Here is a 17,802-nt window from a genome sequence, read left to right as displayed (position 1 = left end):
GGAGAGGTGCAGACATTCTTCACTAAGATTTCATAGTCCATCAACAAAGGAAGGTTACTTTCATACTACATAACCTGACATAACCGAAAGCTGCTCACTAAAGTGTGACCCAGCCAGCAAATAAGCTTGGCACTCCACTTTCCCTCTTTGGAAACAGAGGAGGAGTTTATTAATTGTTGCTATTAAAGAAAGTCAGGCAGCTTCTCAGGTGAGAGGGCTGTCAGAACGTCAGCCCACAGCCAGCAGGGGACCCCTTGCGGGTGAATTAGGCAGGAATTGAGTAGAGAGGAAAGTGCAAGGCCAAGTGCCTCCCTCCAGGTGGAGTTGAGTGGTAGGGCACTTGCCTACCCAGGCACTAGGAGGGCTCAATGGACAGAGCATCTGACCCTTAACCTCAGGGCTGAGAGTTCAAGCGCCACGTTGGGGATGCAACCTACTTTAAAAACAAAAATACTGTCTTCACAAAACCATCGACACATTTTGCTTGAGCTAATGCAGAGGTAACCAACATGAAACTGAAATTAAGAAACCAGCCCAGTGCAGATTAAAGTACAAAGAAAGTTCCGTGCCTTTACTAAAGGGGCAATTACTACTCAATTCCTGCTGATAATTATGTAGGAATACAAGCCAGATCTAATTTTTTTTTTCAAAAGAATCCAGAAATCTGGACTTATGTGGGAAAAAAACTGAAATTTTCAGAAACACTGTAAAGGTCAAACAAACATATCTGAAAGTTATTTTGCAATCTCTGGGTTAATGGTACAGGCCCACCCACTAAAGCCAAATTTGCTCACATGAATACATTGTCTGGAATACTCCCAAAAGAAGTAAAAGATGCACTGGATCCTCCCCTCCCTATAAATTCATAAGAAATCCAAGAGGAGGAGAAGCTACCTGCATAGTTCTAATGAGCTGGGACCGATAACAATAAGCAAAATATATTATGCAAACAGAACCCCATACACCTGGTGTTATTGTCTTAGCAAAACCTCCAACGCACCCTTTAGAGCACTACTGTGCGCAGATACAGTAAAGAAGGAGATCTGAAGGGGGAAGAATGAGTACATGGGAAATTGCTCCCCGTGTATCTGCAGCACACACATAGATCCCACTGTAGTCCCTGCAACACTCTGAGCTGACAGAAGCGATTACATCTTTTCAAGTTCTCAGTGTGTATACAAAGCACACAGCCTGCTCTACACCATTCAGCCCCAGAGAGAGGGATGATGGGGGATAATTTAGATCAGTCTTAACAGGTGCTAATTTGACCTGCAGTGGGAAAGGGCTGCCTGTGGAGCTATACAGCCTGCTGGGCCTAGAGGCTCACACCCTCCCCCACACCAGGGCAAGCCTCCTCACTTGCAAACAATTCCCAAGACGGATACTGAGCAAGGTTGGAAAACCTTGCTTCAGGGCAGACAGGAGAGGAAACTAGGAAATCTTTATGCACTTACACCTGCTTTTAACCAGCAAAGAATCTTGTAAGAGCCAATACTTAGGACATCTAGTCCAAAGTAGAGAGAGGAGAGAACCAATGCAGGAGTCCCTTACCTGCCTCTTCAGAGCCTTTATTATCATAATGCCTTCTATTACTATAGCACCTGACTCTCTTCCAAATCACGTATCATAAAGCAGGGATTGGCAAACCAGGGCCTGTCGGCCAAATCTGGCCTGCTGCCTATTTCTGTACAGCCCATGAGCTAAAAATGGTATTTATATTTTTAAAGAGCTGAAAAACATCAAAAGAAGACTATTTCATGACACGTGAAAATTATATGAAAGTCGCATTTGTGTCTATAAATATAATTTTATTGGAACAGAGCCACACTCATTCACTTACATGTTGTCTCTGGCTGCTTTCATGCTACAATGGCAGAGTTCAATATTTGCAACAGAGACTGTATGGCCTACAAAGCCTGAAATTTTCACTATCTTGCCCTTCACAGAAAAAGTTTGCCAATCTTTGATATAGAGGATATAACCAGGGATCATGCTCAGAATTCAAAGAGGCTCAACTATAGTGACCCAGTTGAGCAGGTGAGCAGTGAAGGAGGGGATCCCTGGATGGCTCAGCAGTTTAGCGCCTGCCTTTGGCCCAGGGCGCAATCCTGGAGTCCTGGGATTGAGTTCCGCGTTGGGCTCCCGGCATGGAGCCTGCTTCTCCCTCTACGGGCTTCTCTGTCTCTCTCTTTTTCTATGTCTATCATGAATAAATAAATAAAATCTTTAAAAAAAAAAAAAAAGGTGAGCAGTGAAGGTGAAAATGATTAATACTAGTACCTCTCTTCCACCCTCCCCTCACCCTATTGCCAAAAAGAAATGGGTTTTCTAATTACCCCTAAAGACAAGTCAAATATCTAAGTGTTACTGCCTTAGGATAAGGCAAGAGATGCGGGTTTCTCTCTGTCATTTAACAAGACCCAGAAGACTAGGTGGCCTAAAGCCTGTAAATGAATGTCAAAGATGGAACCAAGGTTATGTCTCCCTCATACAAGATTGATGGAAAAGAAAAGCATGTGAACATCTCCAGGTGGCAGATATTTAGAATTAAGAAAACAAAAATCCTTTTCAACCCTGAGTAACAGGTTCCTGAGAAACCCAGTGGTAAGAGAATTTACCACTGAAAAACTTGCAACCTTATGGGACCAAAAAAAAAAAAAAAAAACAAAACAAAACCAGGAACAGGAGTCCCAATCTATGAAATTATATTCACTGAACTAAAACAGGAAACAGAAGATATCTTAAATTAGTAACAATGAATACTGTACAATTAATTTTCATTTACCATTAGCAATGTTCCTACTTTTCGGCCCCAGCAATTTTAACTTCTAAAAATTCATCCTCCTCTAGAACACATGCACAAGTACACAAAGATGACACAGCGACTGTCTGTGAAAAGCAAAAAACAGAAACAATCCAGATTCTATCGACAAGGCACTGATTAATTATAGTCCATCCAATTGCTGGAATACTATGCCACTGTCAAAAGGAATACAACAGATCTATATATTTACCAACATGGAAAAATGTCCATGACATATTAAGTAAAATATGTAAATGGTAAAACAATAGATTTAGTATGATCCTGTTTTTACAAATAAAGAAAAAATGTGTTTTTCTTACATAGAAAAAAAACTCTGGAGTTAACACATAAATTGTTAACTGATTAGCACTGCAGAGAACATTTTTTTTTATATCACACATTTCTGTAATGTTTGAATTTTTACAAATGAATTTGTATTTGTTTTATAAGCAGAAAACAACAGACGTTTCAAATTTTCCACTGATTATCTCTCACTTACTAGAGCTTTTTGAGGCTTTCTCTCACTGTTTCAATAACATGCCATTATGGGTTGGGGGGGGTGTCAAGGCTTTGTTGCAGATAAGACTGCCTGCTAAGAGGCTTGCTTGCTTTATTTATTTAGCAACTCTTCATCCAAACATTTATGGCCTTTCTAATTCTGACATAATCATTGACTCCCGCCTTCTGGTTTTACCAGTCTCAAGACACAAATTAATCTAAAAGCGTGTGATGTTGCCTAACTTTAATTTACCCTATTTAGCAGAGCTCTTCAGTCTATTCTCAATCAGCAGCCACAGTGATCCTTTAAAAATATAAGATCATGCTACTCTGCTTCCGATGGCTTTCCAAACCACTCTAAGAGGTAAAATCCTTTAAATGGTTTAGAAGGCCCTGCATAATCCACTCCCCATCACCTCTCTACCTTCATCTTCTAACACTCTACCCTTTGCTGTGCTCCAGCCAAGGGTCTCAGGGATTTTGCATTTGCCCTTCTCTCTTCTAGAATGCCCTTGCCCCCAATGTTTAGAGTTTACTCCCTTACTTCCTTGAGGTCTCTGCTCCAATGTCACCTTCCCAGACTTCCTTTGATCCCCTATTTAACACTGTAAACTTCCACCCCAGTACCTCCTACATTTTAAAATATTCTTCTCCATAGAACTTACCACCACTTGGCATACTGGCTAAATATTATACCTATTTGTTTGTCGTCTTCCTCTCATTAGAATGAGAGATTTACTGTAGGTGCTTAAATAACAGCCGGTACACAGTAGGTGCTTAGTAAACATTTGTTAACTAAATGTATAAATGAATGAATCAATCAGAGTAATTATTTCACTAGCCCAATGCCCAGAGTTATAATAAGAGCCTCACTCACCTGTGACAGCCCTTGCCATAGTCCCAGGTGACTATGGGACTCAGTCCCACCTCTAAGGCCTGGTTTTACCTTCCCCCAGCTTCCCCTACATCTTTCTAAATACTAACCTTCTTATTCCACCATCAGTTTTGTCTTCTTTTTGATTCCTCAATACCTGCTTCTCTCTATTCCCAGAACAAGTCATGATTTGGTCATATCACAAATTAATTTCTCTTGGTTGAGAATTCTTCCCTATTTGTCCTCAAATGCCAAAACTTCTGAGTAAGAAGAACTCAAAAGTTAGGAAGGATTTATTGTAACTTGAATACCAAAGACAACAATGCCACCAACCTTTTAGGGGCATAATTAGAGGTAAAGCAAAACTCTATCTTAATTATAAGAATTCTGGCCCCCCACAAAAAAGAACATAGTATCTCAAAACTAAAAAAATGTGATAATTTTAGTAATGCTCAGATACCAAAACGAAAAAAATTAGAGCACCTGTTTTCTCAAATTCAGAACACCCTACTCTAAGCAGATTCAGTGAAAGCCTTCCACAGAAACAAAGGACCAATGGGAAACAGAACCTTCACATTTAATTTGGCTTACCTGCATCTAATTTGGACTCTATCAAGACCAACTATTTCATCATTGAGACTGCGAAGAGTTTTTCCTGTGGCTTTTAAGTTTTTTTAAAAGTAATCTCTATAGCCAATGCAGGACTTGAATTCAAGATCCTGAGATCAAAAGTCACATGCTCTGCCAACTGAGCTCAGTCAGGCACCCTGAGACAGCAGAGTCTTTAAGGAGAAACAACAACACTGACTGGCAGAGGCATTGATAACAATGAGAGGCCAAGCCACAGACCAACAAAATAGTATCAAGAAGCAGCTGTACGGCCAATATCTCTGATGAATATCGATGCAAAAATCTTCCACAAATACTTGCAAACTGGATCCAATAATACATTTAAAAAAATGATTCAGCGGGGGGTGGGGGTGACGGGCACTGAGGGGGGCACTTGATGGGATGAGCACTGGGTGTTATTCTGTATGTTGGCAAATTGAACACCAATAAAAAATAAACTTATTTTAAAAAAATGATTCACTGAGTGCCTGGGTGGCTCAGTGGTTGAGCATCTGCCTTTAGTTCAGGTTGTGATCCTGGGATCAAGCCCACATCAGGCTCCTCACAGGGAGCCTGCTTCTCCCTCTACCTGTGTCTCTGCCTCTCTCTCTCTCTGCCTCTCATGAATAAATAAACAAAATCTTAAAAAAAAAAAAAAAAAAAAAAAGATTCACTACAATCAAGTGGGATTTGTTCCTGGGTTGCAAGGGTGGTTCAATATTTTCCAATCAACCAACCAAAGTGGTACAACACATCAAATGAGAAAGGAATCATATGATCATTTCACCAGACGCAGAAAGAGCATATGACAAAGTACAAGATCATTCATGATAAAAACCCTCAACAAAGTATAAGTTTAGAGGGAACATACCTCAACATAATAAAGGCCATATGAAAAACCAATAGCGAACATCATCCTCAATGGAGAAAAACTAAGAACTCATCCCCTAAGGTCAGGAACAAGATAGGGATGTCCATTCTCACCACTTTCATTCAACATGGTACTGGAAGTCCTAGCCACAGCAATCAGATAACAAAAAGAAATAAAAGGAATCCAAATTGGTAAAGAAAAAGTTAAACTGTCACTATTTGTGAATGATATGACACTATATATAGAAAACTCAAGATTCCACAAAAAAAACTGCTAGAACTAATAAACAAGTCGCAGGATACAAAATCAATGTGCAGAAATCTGTTGCATTTCTATACACCAGTAATAAAGCAGTAGAAAGAGAAATTAAGAAAACAATCCGACTTATAATCACATCATAAATAATAAGATACCTAGGAATAAACCTAACCAAAGAGGTGAAAGACTTGTCTGTCCTCTGAAACTGAGGATAACACAAAGAAATGGAAAGACATTCCATGCTCATGGATTAGAAAGACAAATATTGTTAAAATGTCTATACTAACTCAAAGCACTCTACATATTTAACTCAATCCCTATCAAAATACCAACAGCATTTTTCACAGAACTAGGAGAAACAATCCTAAAATCTGTATGGAACCACAAAAGATCTCATATAGCCAAAACAATCTTAAAAAAGAAAAGCAACCTGGAGGTATCACAATTCCAGACATCGAGTTATCTTACAAAGCTATAGTGATCAAAACAGTATGGTAGTGGCACAAAACCAGACACATAGATCAATAGAACATAATAGAAAATCCAGAAATAAACCCACAATTATGTGGTTAATTAATCTTTGACAAAGTAGGAAAAAATATCCAATGGGAAAGACAGTCTTTTCAACAAATGGTATTAGGAAAACTGGAAAACTACATGCAAATGAATGAAACTGGACTTTCTGGGCAGCCCAGGTGGCTCAGCGGTTTAGCACCGCCTTCAGTCCATGGCATGATCCTGAGGACCCAGGATGAGTGCCACGTCGGGCTCCCTGCATACAGCCTGCTTCTCCCTCTGCCTGTGTCTCTGCCTCTGTGTGTGTGTGTGTGTCTCTCTCATTAATAAATAAAATCTCAAAAAAAAAAAAAAAGAAACTGGACTTTCTTACACCATACACAAAAATAAATTCAAAATGAATTAAAGACTTAAATGTAAGGGACATCTGGGTGGTTCAGTGGTTGAACATCTGCCGCTGGCTCAGGGCGTGGTCATTGAGTTGAGTCCTGCATAGGGCTCCTGGTGAAAAGCCTGCTTCTCCCCCTGCCTCTCTATGTCTCTCATGAAGAAATAAATAAAATCTTTAAAAAAAAAAAAAAAGACTTCAATATGAGACCTAAAACCATAAAAATCCTAGAAGAAAGCAAGACAGTAATTTCTCTGACACTGGCTGGAGCAACTTTTTTCTAGACAGGTCCCCTGAGCAAGAGAAATAAAACCAAAAATAAAGTTTTGGACTACATCAAAATAAAAAAGGTGTCTTCTGTGTACAATTCTAGGTAATGCTACTTCATTTATTCAACAAGAAATTATTAAGGCAACAACTCTCTAAAGGCTAAAGGATGTAATACAGTAATGTGTTTTTTCTTTTTTTACTAAGCCAAAAAGAATTTATACTGCATAATGAATCATAGAGAATATAATTTCAATTCCATTTGTTGAATTCAACTAATATTTGTTGAGCACCTATGATGTGCCAGGTAGTATTTTAGGGACAGCAGGAATACAGACATAATCGCTGCCTCAAGGGGCCTCACTGATAGAAAGGGAAACAAATACTTTTCTGTCATGTGTACAATATTGCAAGTTAAGTATCTACATCTAGTACAAACAACAAAGAGAAAGTGATTATTTGGGACATTCAGGGAGGTTTTCTCAAAGGAAAAGGTGACAGCTGTGTTAGGTTTTGAATAATAAATCAAGTATACACCCATCCAAAAGAGTGCAGCAAAACTACTAAAGATGGACCCCTCTCTGTATTATGATCAAGCTGCAAAGACTTGTGCTTTCCTAATTTCTAGGTTACCTTCTCCCTCTTGTGGACCTATGATTAGCCCTGCAAGAGCTCCCCGGAAAATGCCCATGTGACTAGAGCTAAGGCATCAAACAAGTTTGTTGGACCACAAAGCCTCAAGAGGCTTCAGACTGCTCCAAACTCCAAAGCAATTCCCTCACAAACGTCTAAAAAAACCGAGAAATCATATGAGGGCTTCCAACTCTAACCTTTAATGTTCTGGGCCAAATTTCCCCAATCTTCTTTTATCATAAGGGAAAAGTACAGATCAAGATATCAGTTCTCAGAACACATTCAATCTTATTAAATACTTCAGAAGAAAGGCCTTGTCACCTTTCTGGAGAAGGAATGCAGACAGAATTTAGCTGAGGAAGATTTGGCCCAGATTTTGATCTTCCATTTGTTGGAATTTTTACAGTGAACTTCCCTAACTGGGATCACTCCCAAATAGTGCAGTTCTATGGGCAAATAGCTAAAACAGTGTTTCTCCTGTATCCTTAAAAACATTGTATTGGTTACACTTCTCTCAAGAAACAATATTTACAAATGATTTATCAGACCTCCAATTTCTTAGAAAGAGAACTGACTGAAGAGCCACCACCCTCATCCCACCTCTGCTCTCCACCCCCCCCACCTCCGCCCTCCCCCTCCTCGCACCCAGGGAATGATCTACAGGAGCAATAGAGGTTCTGATGGAAAAAACTCAATGCGTGAAAGCACTAATTTCAATGAAAAAGAGGAAAGAGTGCCCTTCCTAGGATCTAGTGGGTTTGAAACCCACTGTTGCTATAAGTACATCTTATTTTTTTTTTAAGATTTATTTATTCATTCATTCAGAGAGAGCGAGAGAGAGGCAGAGACACAGGCAGAGGGAGAAGCAGGAAGCCCGACGTGGGACTCGATCCCAGGTCTCCTGGATCACACCCCGGGCTGCAGGCGGAGCTAAACCGCTGCCCCACCAGGGCTACCCTATAAGTACATCTTAAACAGTCATTTCCGCCCTGTGTATCTAAGTTTTCTCAGTAAAAAAAAAAAAAAGGGACTTAAATACACTCTAGGTTTTCTCCAGTTTTGTTTTGTTTTGTTTTTTCTCCAGTTTTAAGAAACCGTTTAAATAATTTTCTCTTTTCCTTTTTTTTAAATTTTATTTTCTCTTTTCCTAATATCAGCCTTTCAAAGCCACAAGGACTCCTGTTGCAAGCTGCAGGGAGCCACAATACCTTAATCTTCTGCTAGATCCTGGGCTATCAAGACCTAAAAAGAAGTTTCTGGTGGTAAGGAAAGGGTCTGCCACCCAAGTTATAACTTGTAAGCTGGAGTCAAGACTACACAGGAATCTTGCCCTCTTCTGCCCACAGGCAAAAGGAGACAAATGTGAACTGGGGATCACAGGTCAAACAACATAGAGTTATAATGAAATACACATTTGTGCTCAATATTCTCACTAATTTGCAAACACTATTAATTAAACCAGCGGCAGCAAAGATCAAAATATGCCTCTTTAGTCTATCACCTACTTCAAGGCCAAAGAATAAACCTCCCTTCTAGTAGACTAGGCACCTAATAAGGACACCTTTTCCTTCTGGCCACTCTAGCGGCAGCAGCAGCCCAACAGTGACACCTGCTGGGGAAATCCAAAGAAGGGCTGGCTTATTAGCTAGAGAACATCAGGTCCCTTTTGAAGGTGGTAGAAGATGCTGATTAGCACCAGTGTATGGATTAGTAATTTACACTAGAATACAGCCACTCAAATTAAGAGGAAGTGATGGCCCTTCTGTAAAGGTTGTGCACTGGGAATATTTTACACTGTTCCTCAATTTTGAGCAGGCTGTCAGCCCTTACAGTATATCTCATCGTAGTTCATCTTAAGTGATTCCACAAATCATGTAAATACTGTATTTTACAATGAAACCATGCATTATTTGTATTTTTAAAAGAAAAAAATACATACGTACGATTGTTTATACCAAGACGGCAAGGGATTTCATCTACTACAGCCTACACTTTTAAATGTTTAAGCTTTTTTTATTTAAACCACAGTTTCTGGGTTTTCACGGTCTACTTCATTAAGAAATGATTAATATCTTAGTCATATGTGGATTTTTACTTTTAATTAAAATTTAAAAATTTATGTGTAGTTTCTCAGTTCACACTAGCCACATTTCAAATGCTTAATAGCCACGTGTGGCTAGTGCCTACCACACCGGACAGCACAGATACAGAACACTTTTATCACTGTAGAAGGTTTTACTGGATGGCATTGCTCTAGAGAAACATTACAGTATCTTCAGATGAAATTACATGATGTCTGGGTTGGGGGAGTGAACAGGGGATATAGATGAGTGAAAGCTGGCTAAGTGCTAATAATTTTTAAAGTCAGGAGATAAATATGTGAAAATTCACTTATTATACTTTTCTCTTTATTTTTATGTTTGACGATTATGATAATAAAAAGTTAAAAGACAATAAAAATAAATAAAAATGATGAACCTTTCTATGAGGTATCAATACCATGGTGGGCAGCTTAGAAAAATCTTCAGTGACACACACCAGAACTCAAATCCCCACTCAGGAACCTACTTACGGATCATTAACAAGAAACTTGATTCCTCTGAGCCTTACTTTCCTCAACTGTAAGATGAGACATTTAATACCTGCCTTGCACAGAATTATGGTGGAAATTAAAAATATAAAGACACAGTACCTAACACATAGTGGGCCCTTAGTAATTGATATCCTTAGTTATTATCAAACAGAGTTTATTTTAAACCACTCAGGTATTTCTCAGGACACCACCACCAGGAGAGGTACTGCTACAATACAATAGAATGGACAAAGGCTGACCAGAAGCCCGCTGGTACTATGGAAACAAGTACTGGGAGGCTTTTAGAACAGTAACTGAAGACAGTTCTTTTACAGCTACTTTTCATAAACTCTTTGCATGCCTACTCTATGTCACGCAATGTGCTTGCTACCTTCCCACCTCTCTTGACAAAGAAGAGTGACAGTCTCAGGTTCTTAATATGGGCCACTATGTAAGGCAAAATATTCCAAAGCCAGGAATTTGGTAGATGTTAATCCAGAACTGGTCTCAATTATATGCACATAGTAACAACCTCTATTATTCTCTCTCTCATATCCAACCAAGTGTCCTATCTTCCCCTTAGCAACTGCCCCTAGTAACCACCCACTATCTTGCATTCAACATGTTCTTTCCTGTCTTAGAATGTGCTGGTCCCCTAAAATAAAAAGGTCTTTCCTTTTCCAAAATCCTACCCATTTTTCAAGACGATTTTGCACGGCCTTCTTTGATGGCACTTCCCTCTCTGAAATGAGACTGCATTTAATCACAGTACCACACAATGAAGCATTTGGGTCATCTATGTTTTTTATGTAATTGCATGTAAATAAGTCTTGCCTCTATAATAACACTCCCAGTGGGTAAAGACCAGGTATTATACTTCTTTTGAATTCCCTACAGTGCCTAGCACAGTGCTGGAAAAATTGTAACCATTCAACAAAAACTTATTAACTGGGTAATTCTCTATAAAGCATTCTCTCAAAATAACAAGTACATTATGTGCACAATCCATATTCCCACCCTTGTTAGAAGCTTATGTCAGAAATTTCAGTTGCTTCAACAGAGGATGTAATGCAGAGCAATATGCTGTTTGGATCCAACAGGCATATTCTGGGAGTTGCTGATTACGCTAAATGTGACCTTTACAGAATTACAGAAAGAAGTCCCTAATAAATCAAGATAGATGCGCACATAGCCATACATGGAACATGCGGTGGGCGGTCAACTACACCCACTCTGTTTCTTCCATGGAAGAGTTGCCTGGGATGCTGATCTGAGTATGGAGAGGCCTTCCCTCTATAAAGAACAATTATTCTTCTTCCCCACCTTGAGGTGAATGTCCATCTGGAAGATCTCCTCAAAGAATCTTAACTAAGCAACTAATTTGCTATCCAAAAAGTATCTCTAAAAAATGGACTTTCCTTGACATGTATAAGATGTATATGTAATTTTCTTTTCCCTATGTCAAGTTGCAACGTTTCAAAAGATAGGGTTTAACAGGTGAACAGTTGTCCAAAGAGGCACGACTGAAAAAGAACTAATAATGTTCATCTGTACCAAGCAGAGTTCTCTTTTACTACTTATTCGTAAGCACTCTGGGAAATTTTTTTTTCACAATTAACTACTGCTGCACATACAGTCCTCTAAGAAGTTCACAAAGTAGGGCAGAACAAGTCAATGGCTCTGCCTCCTCTTGCATCTCTAACCTGATCTACATTCTCTTTCAAGGCTAAAGGTCTCATGACGGTTAGCCAGAAAAGGAGCTAGCAGAACCAACTGACTTATACCGTTAGGACCCATCCTATCTCTGCCACCAGAGCAAGATTTTCCAAGAAGATGCAATGGACATCAGGGAGACCAGAACCAGATGCCATGGGTCCCAGACACTCCAGATCCAGTCACAACATCTACAGGACTGAAGGAAGAGACGTTAGGAGAAAAGTAAGGGATGTAGGAGAAGATAAGAAAGCACCTGCTTACCTCCTGAGCGAATCTTCCTCAGAGCTCTCCTCAGGCATATCCTGATGTAAGGCCTCCTGTGATACAGTTCCAGATCTGCTAGATTGGGTGTAAATTCTTTCCCAGTGGCCTGTCTCCTGGTTGAAGGCCACCCCCACAGTCCTCTCCTCCTGCGGACTAGCAGAGCTGCTCAACTCCAGCCTGCTGGAGCTGGGTGTTTGGCCCTCAGTCCGCTCAAGGGGTGGCAACTGGCTGCCACTTGACGGCATGCCCTCGAAGGTGCTGGGGACCTGCCAAGAGGAGCTGGCCTCGCTAGAGGAGTAGTTAGGTGTGGTTCTTTCCCAGCGCAGGGTGTCGTTGTTGAAGGTCAGGAGATTGTGGCAAGCGCGACAGCGGTTCAGGTGGCCACGGGACAGGTTGGAGTTGTTCTCACTACTGTGTGGGGTGGGCTGGTGGGAGGGGCCTGGCCTCTCAGACTCAATGTTGTTATTGAGCATTTCCTGGGCCTGTTGGGTCTGGGGGGCTTCTCCGCTCAGGCTATGGTCTAGCTCCTGAAGCCGATCATACTCCAGAAAGAAGCGTCTCAGGTCACACTGAAGCTCATGGCGAATGCTGCCTGAGTTGTTTTGGCTGGAGCCACTTCCTCCATCTGACTCAGCTGCCAACCCTGAAGTTGGAAAACCCCTCCCTTCTGTGGCTGAAGTGTACACAGACGCTTGAGAGCCACCTTCCTGCTGTCTCAGCACAGACAGCAAACTCACCGAAGAGGCACTGGTCCTGGGCGGAGGCATGGATTCTGCCTCAGAGCGGGAGTTCAGACTGAGCACTGTCCGGGTCCACTCAGACCCTGTCAGCCCAGGAGCTATTTCTCGGTGATACCTAGAAGGGTGGCTGGACAGAGGGCCTCCCAAAGAGCGACGGGTGGGACCCAGACTGAGGTTGCGGAGCGTGTTGCCGGCAGTGCTGCTCTGGACTGTACTGAAGGCAGACGGCCGGTTCAGGAGGCCCTGGTCCTGCTGCGTTGACGAGGCCTGCTCCGGGGGATGGAAGGGCTCGGTCTGTACAAAAGAAAAGGAAGGGGTAGTAGCCCTGGCAGAAGCAGGGGGGACACTGTCCTGGTGTGGCAAGAGGGAAGGAACTCGAGTGCCAGAGCAGCGGCTGCAAAGGCACAGGATCCCAAGGTGCTGGCAGCACTCAGCTGTGGGGTAACTGACCCGCTGTCGGAGCCTGATGTAAGCGGAAGTCCTGGGGCGCTCCGTGGAGGGCTGAGGGGGAGGCGGTGGGGGTGAGGGGGTAGCAGAATCTTGCACTGTGCTTTGCTCTCCCACCTGGATGCCAGAGGAGCGGGAGGACAGCATGTGCAGGAAATTGTGGAGGAGAGGCGTCCGGCGAACTGGCTGTGATTGCAGCAGAGCACGCTGACGGTAGTGGGATAACTCTGTTCCGTCGATGGGGATCTCTGGTTCATCATCACCCTGCAATGTGGAGCCAGGTGGGGCAGGGGTAGAGCAAGGCAGTTAGGTAGAACCTCCAGGTCAATTAAGGAAAAATAACTACTAATAACCATCCAAGGAAACCAACCTTTATGGATTGACAACAACTCTATCCTGAAGCACTGAGGATTAACTAACTGATTTCAGATTCTGGAACATCATATGGAATTAAATTATTCATTCCAATCAGTGACATTTCTGAATGAGTACAGGGGCAAACCAATTCTTTATAAAACATATCTCTATGACATGGAGGCAGTGAAGGAAGCAAAATGTCAACCATCCAGTGGCACAGAAATGACAAGCTATCCAACACAGCCTAGTTACTTCTAATAAGGTGATCACTTGGCAGGCTTCAGAATTGACTCCCCATCAAGATTATGGCTAGCTAGCACATGGAATATGCAGTATTCCATGAAAGCTAGTTTTGAATCTCAACTGGAAAAGAAATACTTGGGCAGTACAAATTACAAGTCCAATATAGTCGAAACCAGAGCACTAGTTTAGAAAACAATTCCCAGTTTAGATGGAGCTGGAACTGCTGACTAACTTACCTGCTGATTGGAAGGGTTAACAATGGCTGTGAGTAAGTAGTGTCCAAGAGGATCAAATCTCACCAGACTGAAAACACAGAAGAGAAAGACAGACACACACAGATGTTAATGGTGAAAAGGAAGCCTGTTTTCAAATGTATAGCAATCATTACTGATAACTGTGGGATTACCCAGGTATTTACTTCATGCTAGAAACTTTCAAAATTTTTGAAGAGATTACAATAACAGGGCTCAATACTTCCTGTTACCTCCTCGCACTTGCGAGAATAAGGGAATATGTATCATAAAAATAATTTCAAAAAGCATCTAAGCTCCCATCCCAAGAAACAGCTACATTAAACACACTCTTGCTAATATCTAAGAGCCTATCATAAAAGTAAAGCATAGCACACTCCCATACCCTGCCACAGGGTTAGTTTTTCCCTCACAAAGCAGTTACAATGGCAAGAAGCAGGAGTTCTGGTGACAATGAACAGTTTTAGCATCAAGTGACCTAGCTGAGACTAGAAAATTTTCTTATATCCAACTGCAATACCAAGAGAAGCAAAGAAAACTAATGCATTAACTTTATTCAGGCAGTGTGTGTTTTGATCTTGAGGGCCAAATATCAATTAGCAGATCTGACATATACTTACATCTCCATTTTTCGGTTTGATAAATACAAATAACTGGGCTTAGCAACTACCCACCAAGTTAACCTCTACCAGAACACCTTTCAGGTTTCCCCCCCCCCCCCAAAAAAAGGGCTACCCCAAACCTAGACAGCTTTGAACCTAAAAGACATTCTAACAACTCTGGCCTACAGAGGCCAGAAGATAAGACCAATCAGGAATAGCTAAAAAGAACTGCTGATTGGCCAGCAGTTTAGAAAGTAGAAGGAGCTGAAAAGATAACCACTTGCTCTGAGTAAGTATAACAAACTGCTTCCTGAGGTGACAGCAAGTGCAAATGTTCTCTGCCAATGTTCTCTGCCAGACATCGCTGGTGGACAGAGAGCACTCACCGGACCCGTTCCATCTCGCTAGCTGTCTTCACCACAGCAAAGGGCTCCCGCCGACTCCAATCCCAGAAGTGGATCTCATTGGCAGTGGCAATCAGCAGGAGCTGAGCCGTAGGGTGGAAAGCCAGAGAAGCAATGGCATTGTTGCTGTCTGTGAACCAGCTTTCACTGCCACCCTATAAATGAACCAATCCTAATTATTCTCAGGTTACAAACTGGCAGCAGACTGGGGATGTCAATTTTAAGAAAGAATCATTTAGGGGTGCCTGGGTGGCTCAGTGGTTGAGCGTCTGCCTTTGGCTCAGGGCGTGATCTCGGGTCTGGGGATCGAGTCCCACATCGGGCTCCTGCAGGGAGCCTGCTTCTCCTTCTGCCTGTATCTCTTCCTCTCTCTCTGTTTCTCATGAATAAATAAATAAAATCTTTTTAAAAAATAAATAAATATGTCCTCTATAAAATATAAGAATTCAGTGATCTGGCAGTGTCACCAATTTATCAGAAAATTATTACTGTCTATCAGTTCTCCAAGTCATCTACAATCCAAAGCAATGAGCATCCACATAGTTCCTATTTCTGAAGCCTGTGAAAATGCAAGCTTGGTGCATGACATGGTACACAACAACCCACTAGCAAGTCTCCAGGACAAGAAGCATATTGCTTTGTCAATCATGATCAGAATACAGTACATTCTTGCTCTAAAACAAAATGCATCTATCCTGAACATATTTTAAGAACTTCCAGAACTATGTCACAATGGGCAGAAGGAAGAATAGCTAAATAGAATGGAGGAATATAGACTAGACTTTCCATTATTTAAGTGGGTAACTACCACTTAACTCAGATGTAGTTCTGAGAACCTGGCTAGTCTCTCCTCCAGTTAAGAACTCAATGGTAAACAACTCTCTGCATTTAGAGTATCAAAGAAATGGAAATACTTACATGCAAATCCCAAATCCTGACCTCCCCATCTAGGCAGCCAGAAGCAATAAGGCCTGAGATGGTGGGATGAAAAGTGACACACCACGGAGTACGGCGGTGTCCAATCAGAGAATGAACACATTTACCAGTCTTCACTTCCGTAATATAGATATTATGGTTCACGTGGGTGGAGGCCAATAGAGTCCTAGGGAATCAAAGGGTGGGAAGTGAATGTAAAGTGAGGGTAACAAATTTTATCAGTTCTGGATAATCAGCTTTGGAGTATTCCCCACCCCAGTGCAGAAAAGCTACACCTTAGGCATTATAAAAAAATAGAAATATTATATCTTTAAAAGCTTTGGCTTCTCCACACTGTCCCCAAATAACACACATCTCCTTCAGAGACTATTTTTTTCTAGCTGGAAAAATTATCATGCCATCAGTGGCCTATTATCACACAGGCAAAGGGCTGTAATTGAGAAACTTCCCAAGTTTGATTCTCAAGGTCCACTGTTTCCTTTGCTTATCCCCATTATTTCTATAGTTAGTACTGTTCATCTACTTTCTTTCACCTTCTGATACACTGGAAAAGCTCTGTTCATGCAAAGCTTCAAAGAGCCCTTAGGGATGTTACCAAGCTAGGCCAAAGATATAGAAAGCAATGCTATTGCCAAGTCTTAGATTAAGTTACAGATAAGTACTAGGTACCTGTCTGGGCTGAAGGCCAGTAAAAAGGTAGAGCGTGGACTATCTGGCAGTTCTACTCTCTGAAAAACAAACCAAAAAAAGTCAAAATACATTATTTATAAACTATGGCTTACTCTATCTCAAAAGCACACAAGCCACTATAGACTAGTATTCGGTATAAGCTGAGAAACTGGAGACAATGATCAAGACTCAAGTTGAGAGAGAGAAATCCAAATTACCTTAAAGAAAAATGTCTAGCTCTAAAGGGAAAAGATATTTCTAGCCCATAAATTCTTCCAAATTTATTTTTAAGACTCCATTAAGTTAGATACATCAATTCTCTTGCACAAAATAAATCATATCCCAACTCCATTAGCCCATTCTAAAACCCCATTCTACTGTCACCCCTCCAAATCCTATGTCAAAAATATCCGTTTTTCCTACCTTGCCTTCCCATTTCATCCACCGAGTTTTATCTTCCACTAGCTCCTGAAGAAGCCGCTGAGCTCCAAAGGCCCGAGTGCCCCGTTCTCGCCCCCATAGTATCCGGACAGCATTCTTCTCTGGAACAACCTTCATAGTGCTCAGTAGCCACTGTCACACCAGGCACAGGAAGAGAAGGAGCAAGCAATAGCTCCACAAGCTGAAGCAGCTAAAATGAGGCCATTCAGGTCCTTGTAAGTTGTCTTCATGGAAATCTAAAGGATGGACATTAAAGTCAAAGAACATCTATTCTACAATCAGAAAAGCTTCCCACTGCAAATACAATTCTAGCTCAAAGAGGAAAGTATGTTTTTCATATTTAATGACACTCTCTCAGGAAAGACCCTTCTCCCAGAACTTTTCTTCCAAAAATATTTCATCCTTTTTTTTCAAGTTTTTATTTAAATTCTAGTTAGTTAACA

General features: G+C 41.3%; 1 protein-coding gene across 9 annotated transcripts in view; it reads right to left on the bottom strand.

Moving 5' to 3' along the window:
• AMBRA1 (autophagy and beclin 1 regulator 1) overlaps nucleotides 1–17,802 on the bottom strand; it is a 172,924-nt gene that overhangs the window by 125,653 nt on the left and 29,469 nt on the right. For 6 of the 9 annotated variants that reach the window (XR_005990657.1, XM_041773936.1, XM_041773939.1 and 3 more), the window contains exons 2-7: nucleotides 17,342–17,595; nucleotides 16,919–16,977; nucleotides 16,232–16,415; nucleotides 15,296–15,468; nucleotides 14,293–14,359; nucleotides 12,267–13,720 (exon numbers count right to left, since the gene is read on the bottom strand). Coding sequence is in view for 8 of the 9 variants with exons in the window: in XM_041773936.1 (XP_041629870.1) it covers nucleotides 12,267–13,720; nucleotides 14,293–14,359; nucleotides 15,296–15,468; nucleotides 16,232–16,415; nucleotides 16,919–16,977; nucleotides 17,342–17,476 (2,072 nt within the window). In the remaining variant the exon portion in view is untranslated. The remainder of the gene's footprint in view (nucleotides 1–12,266; nucleotides 13,721–14,292; nucleotides 14,360–15,295; nucleotides 15,469–16,231; nucleotides 16,416–16,918; nucleotides 16,978–17,341; nucleotides 17,596–17,802) is intronic. The other 3 variants (XM_041773941.1, XM_041773943.1, XM_041773944.1) reach the window with 1 other exon arrangement.

The sequence above is a fragment of the Vulpes lagopus genome, chromosome 11, assembly GCF_018345385.1.
Source record: "Vulpes lagopus strain Blue_001 chromosome 11, ASM1834538v1, whole genome shotgun sequence".
Classification (NCBI taxonomy): Eukaryota; Metazoa; Chordata; class Mammalia; order Carnivora; family Canidae; genus Vulpes; species Vulpes lagopus.
Note: the sequence above shows the minus strand (reverse complement) of the source record. Positions and strands in the feature narration are given on the sequence as shown.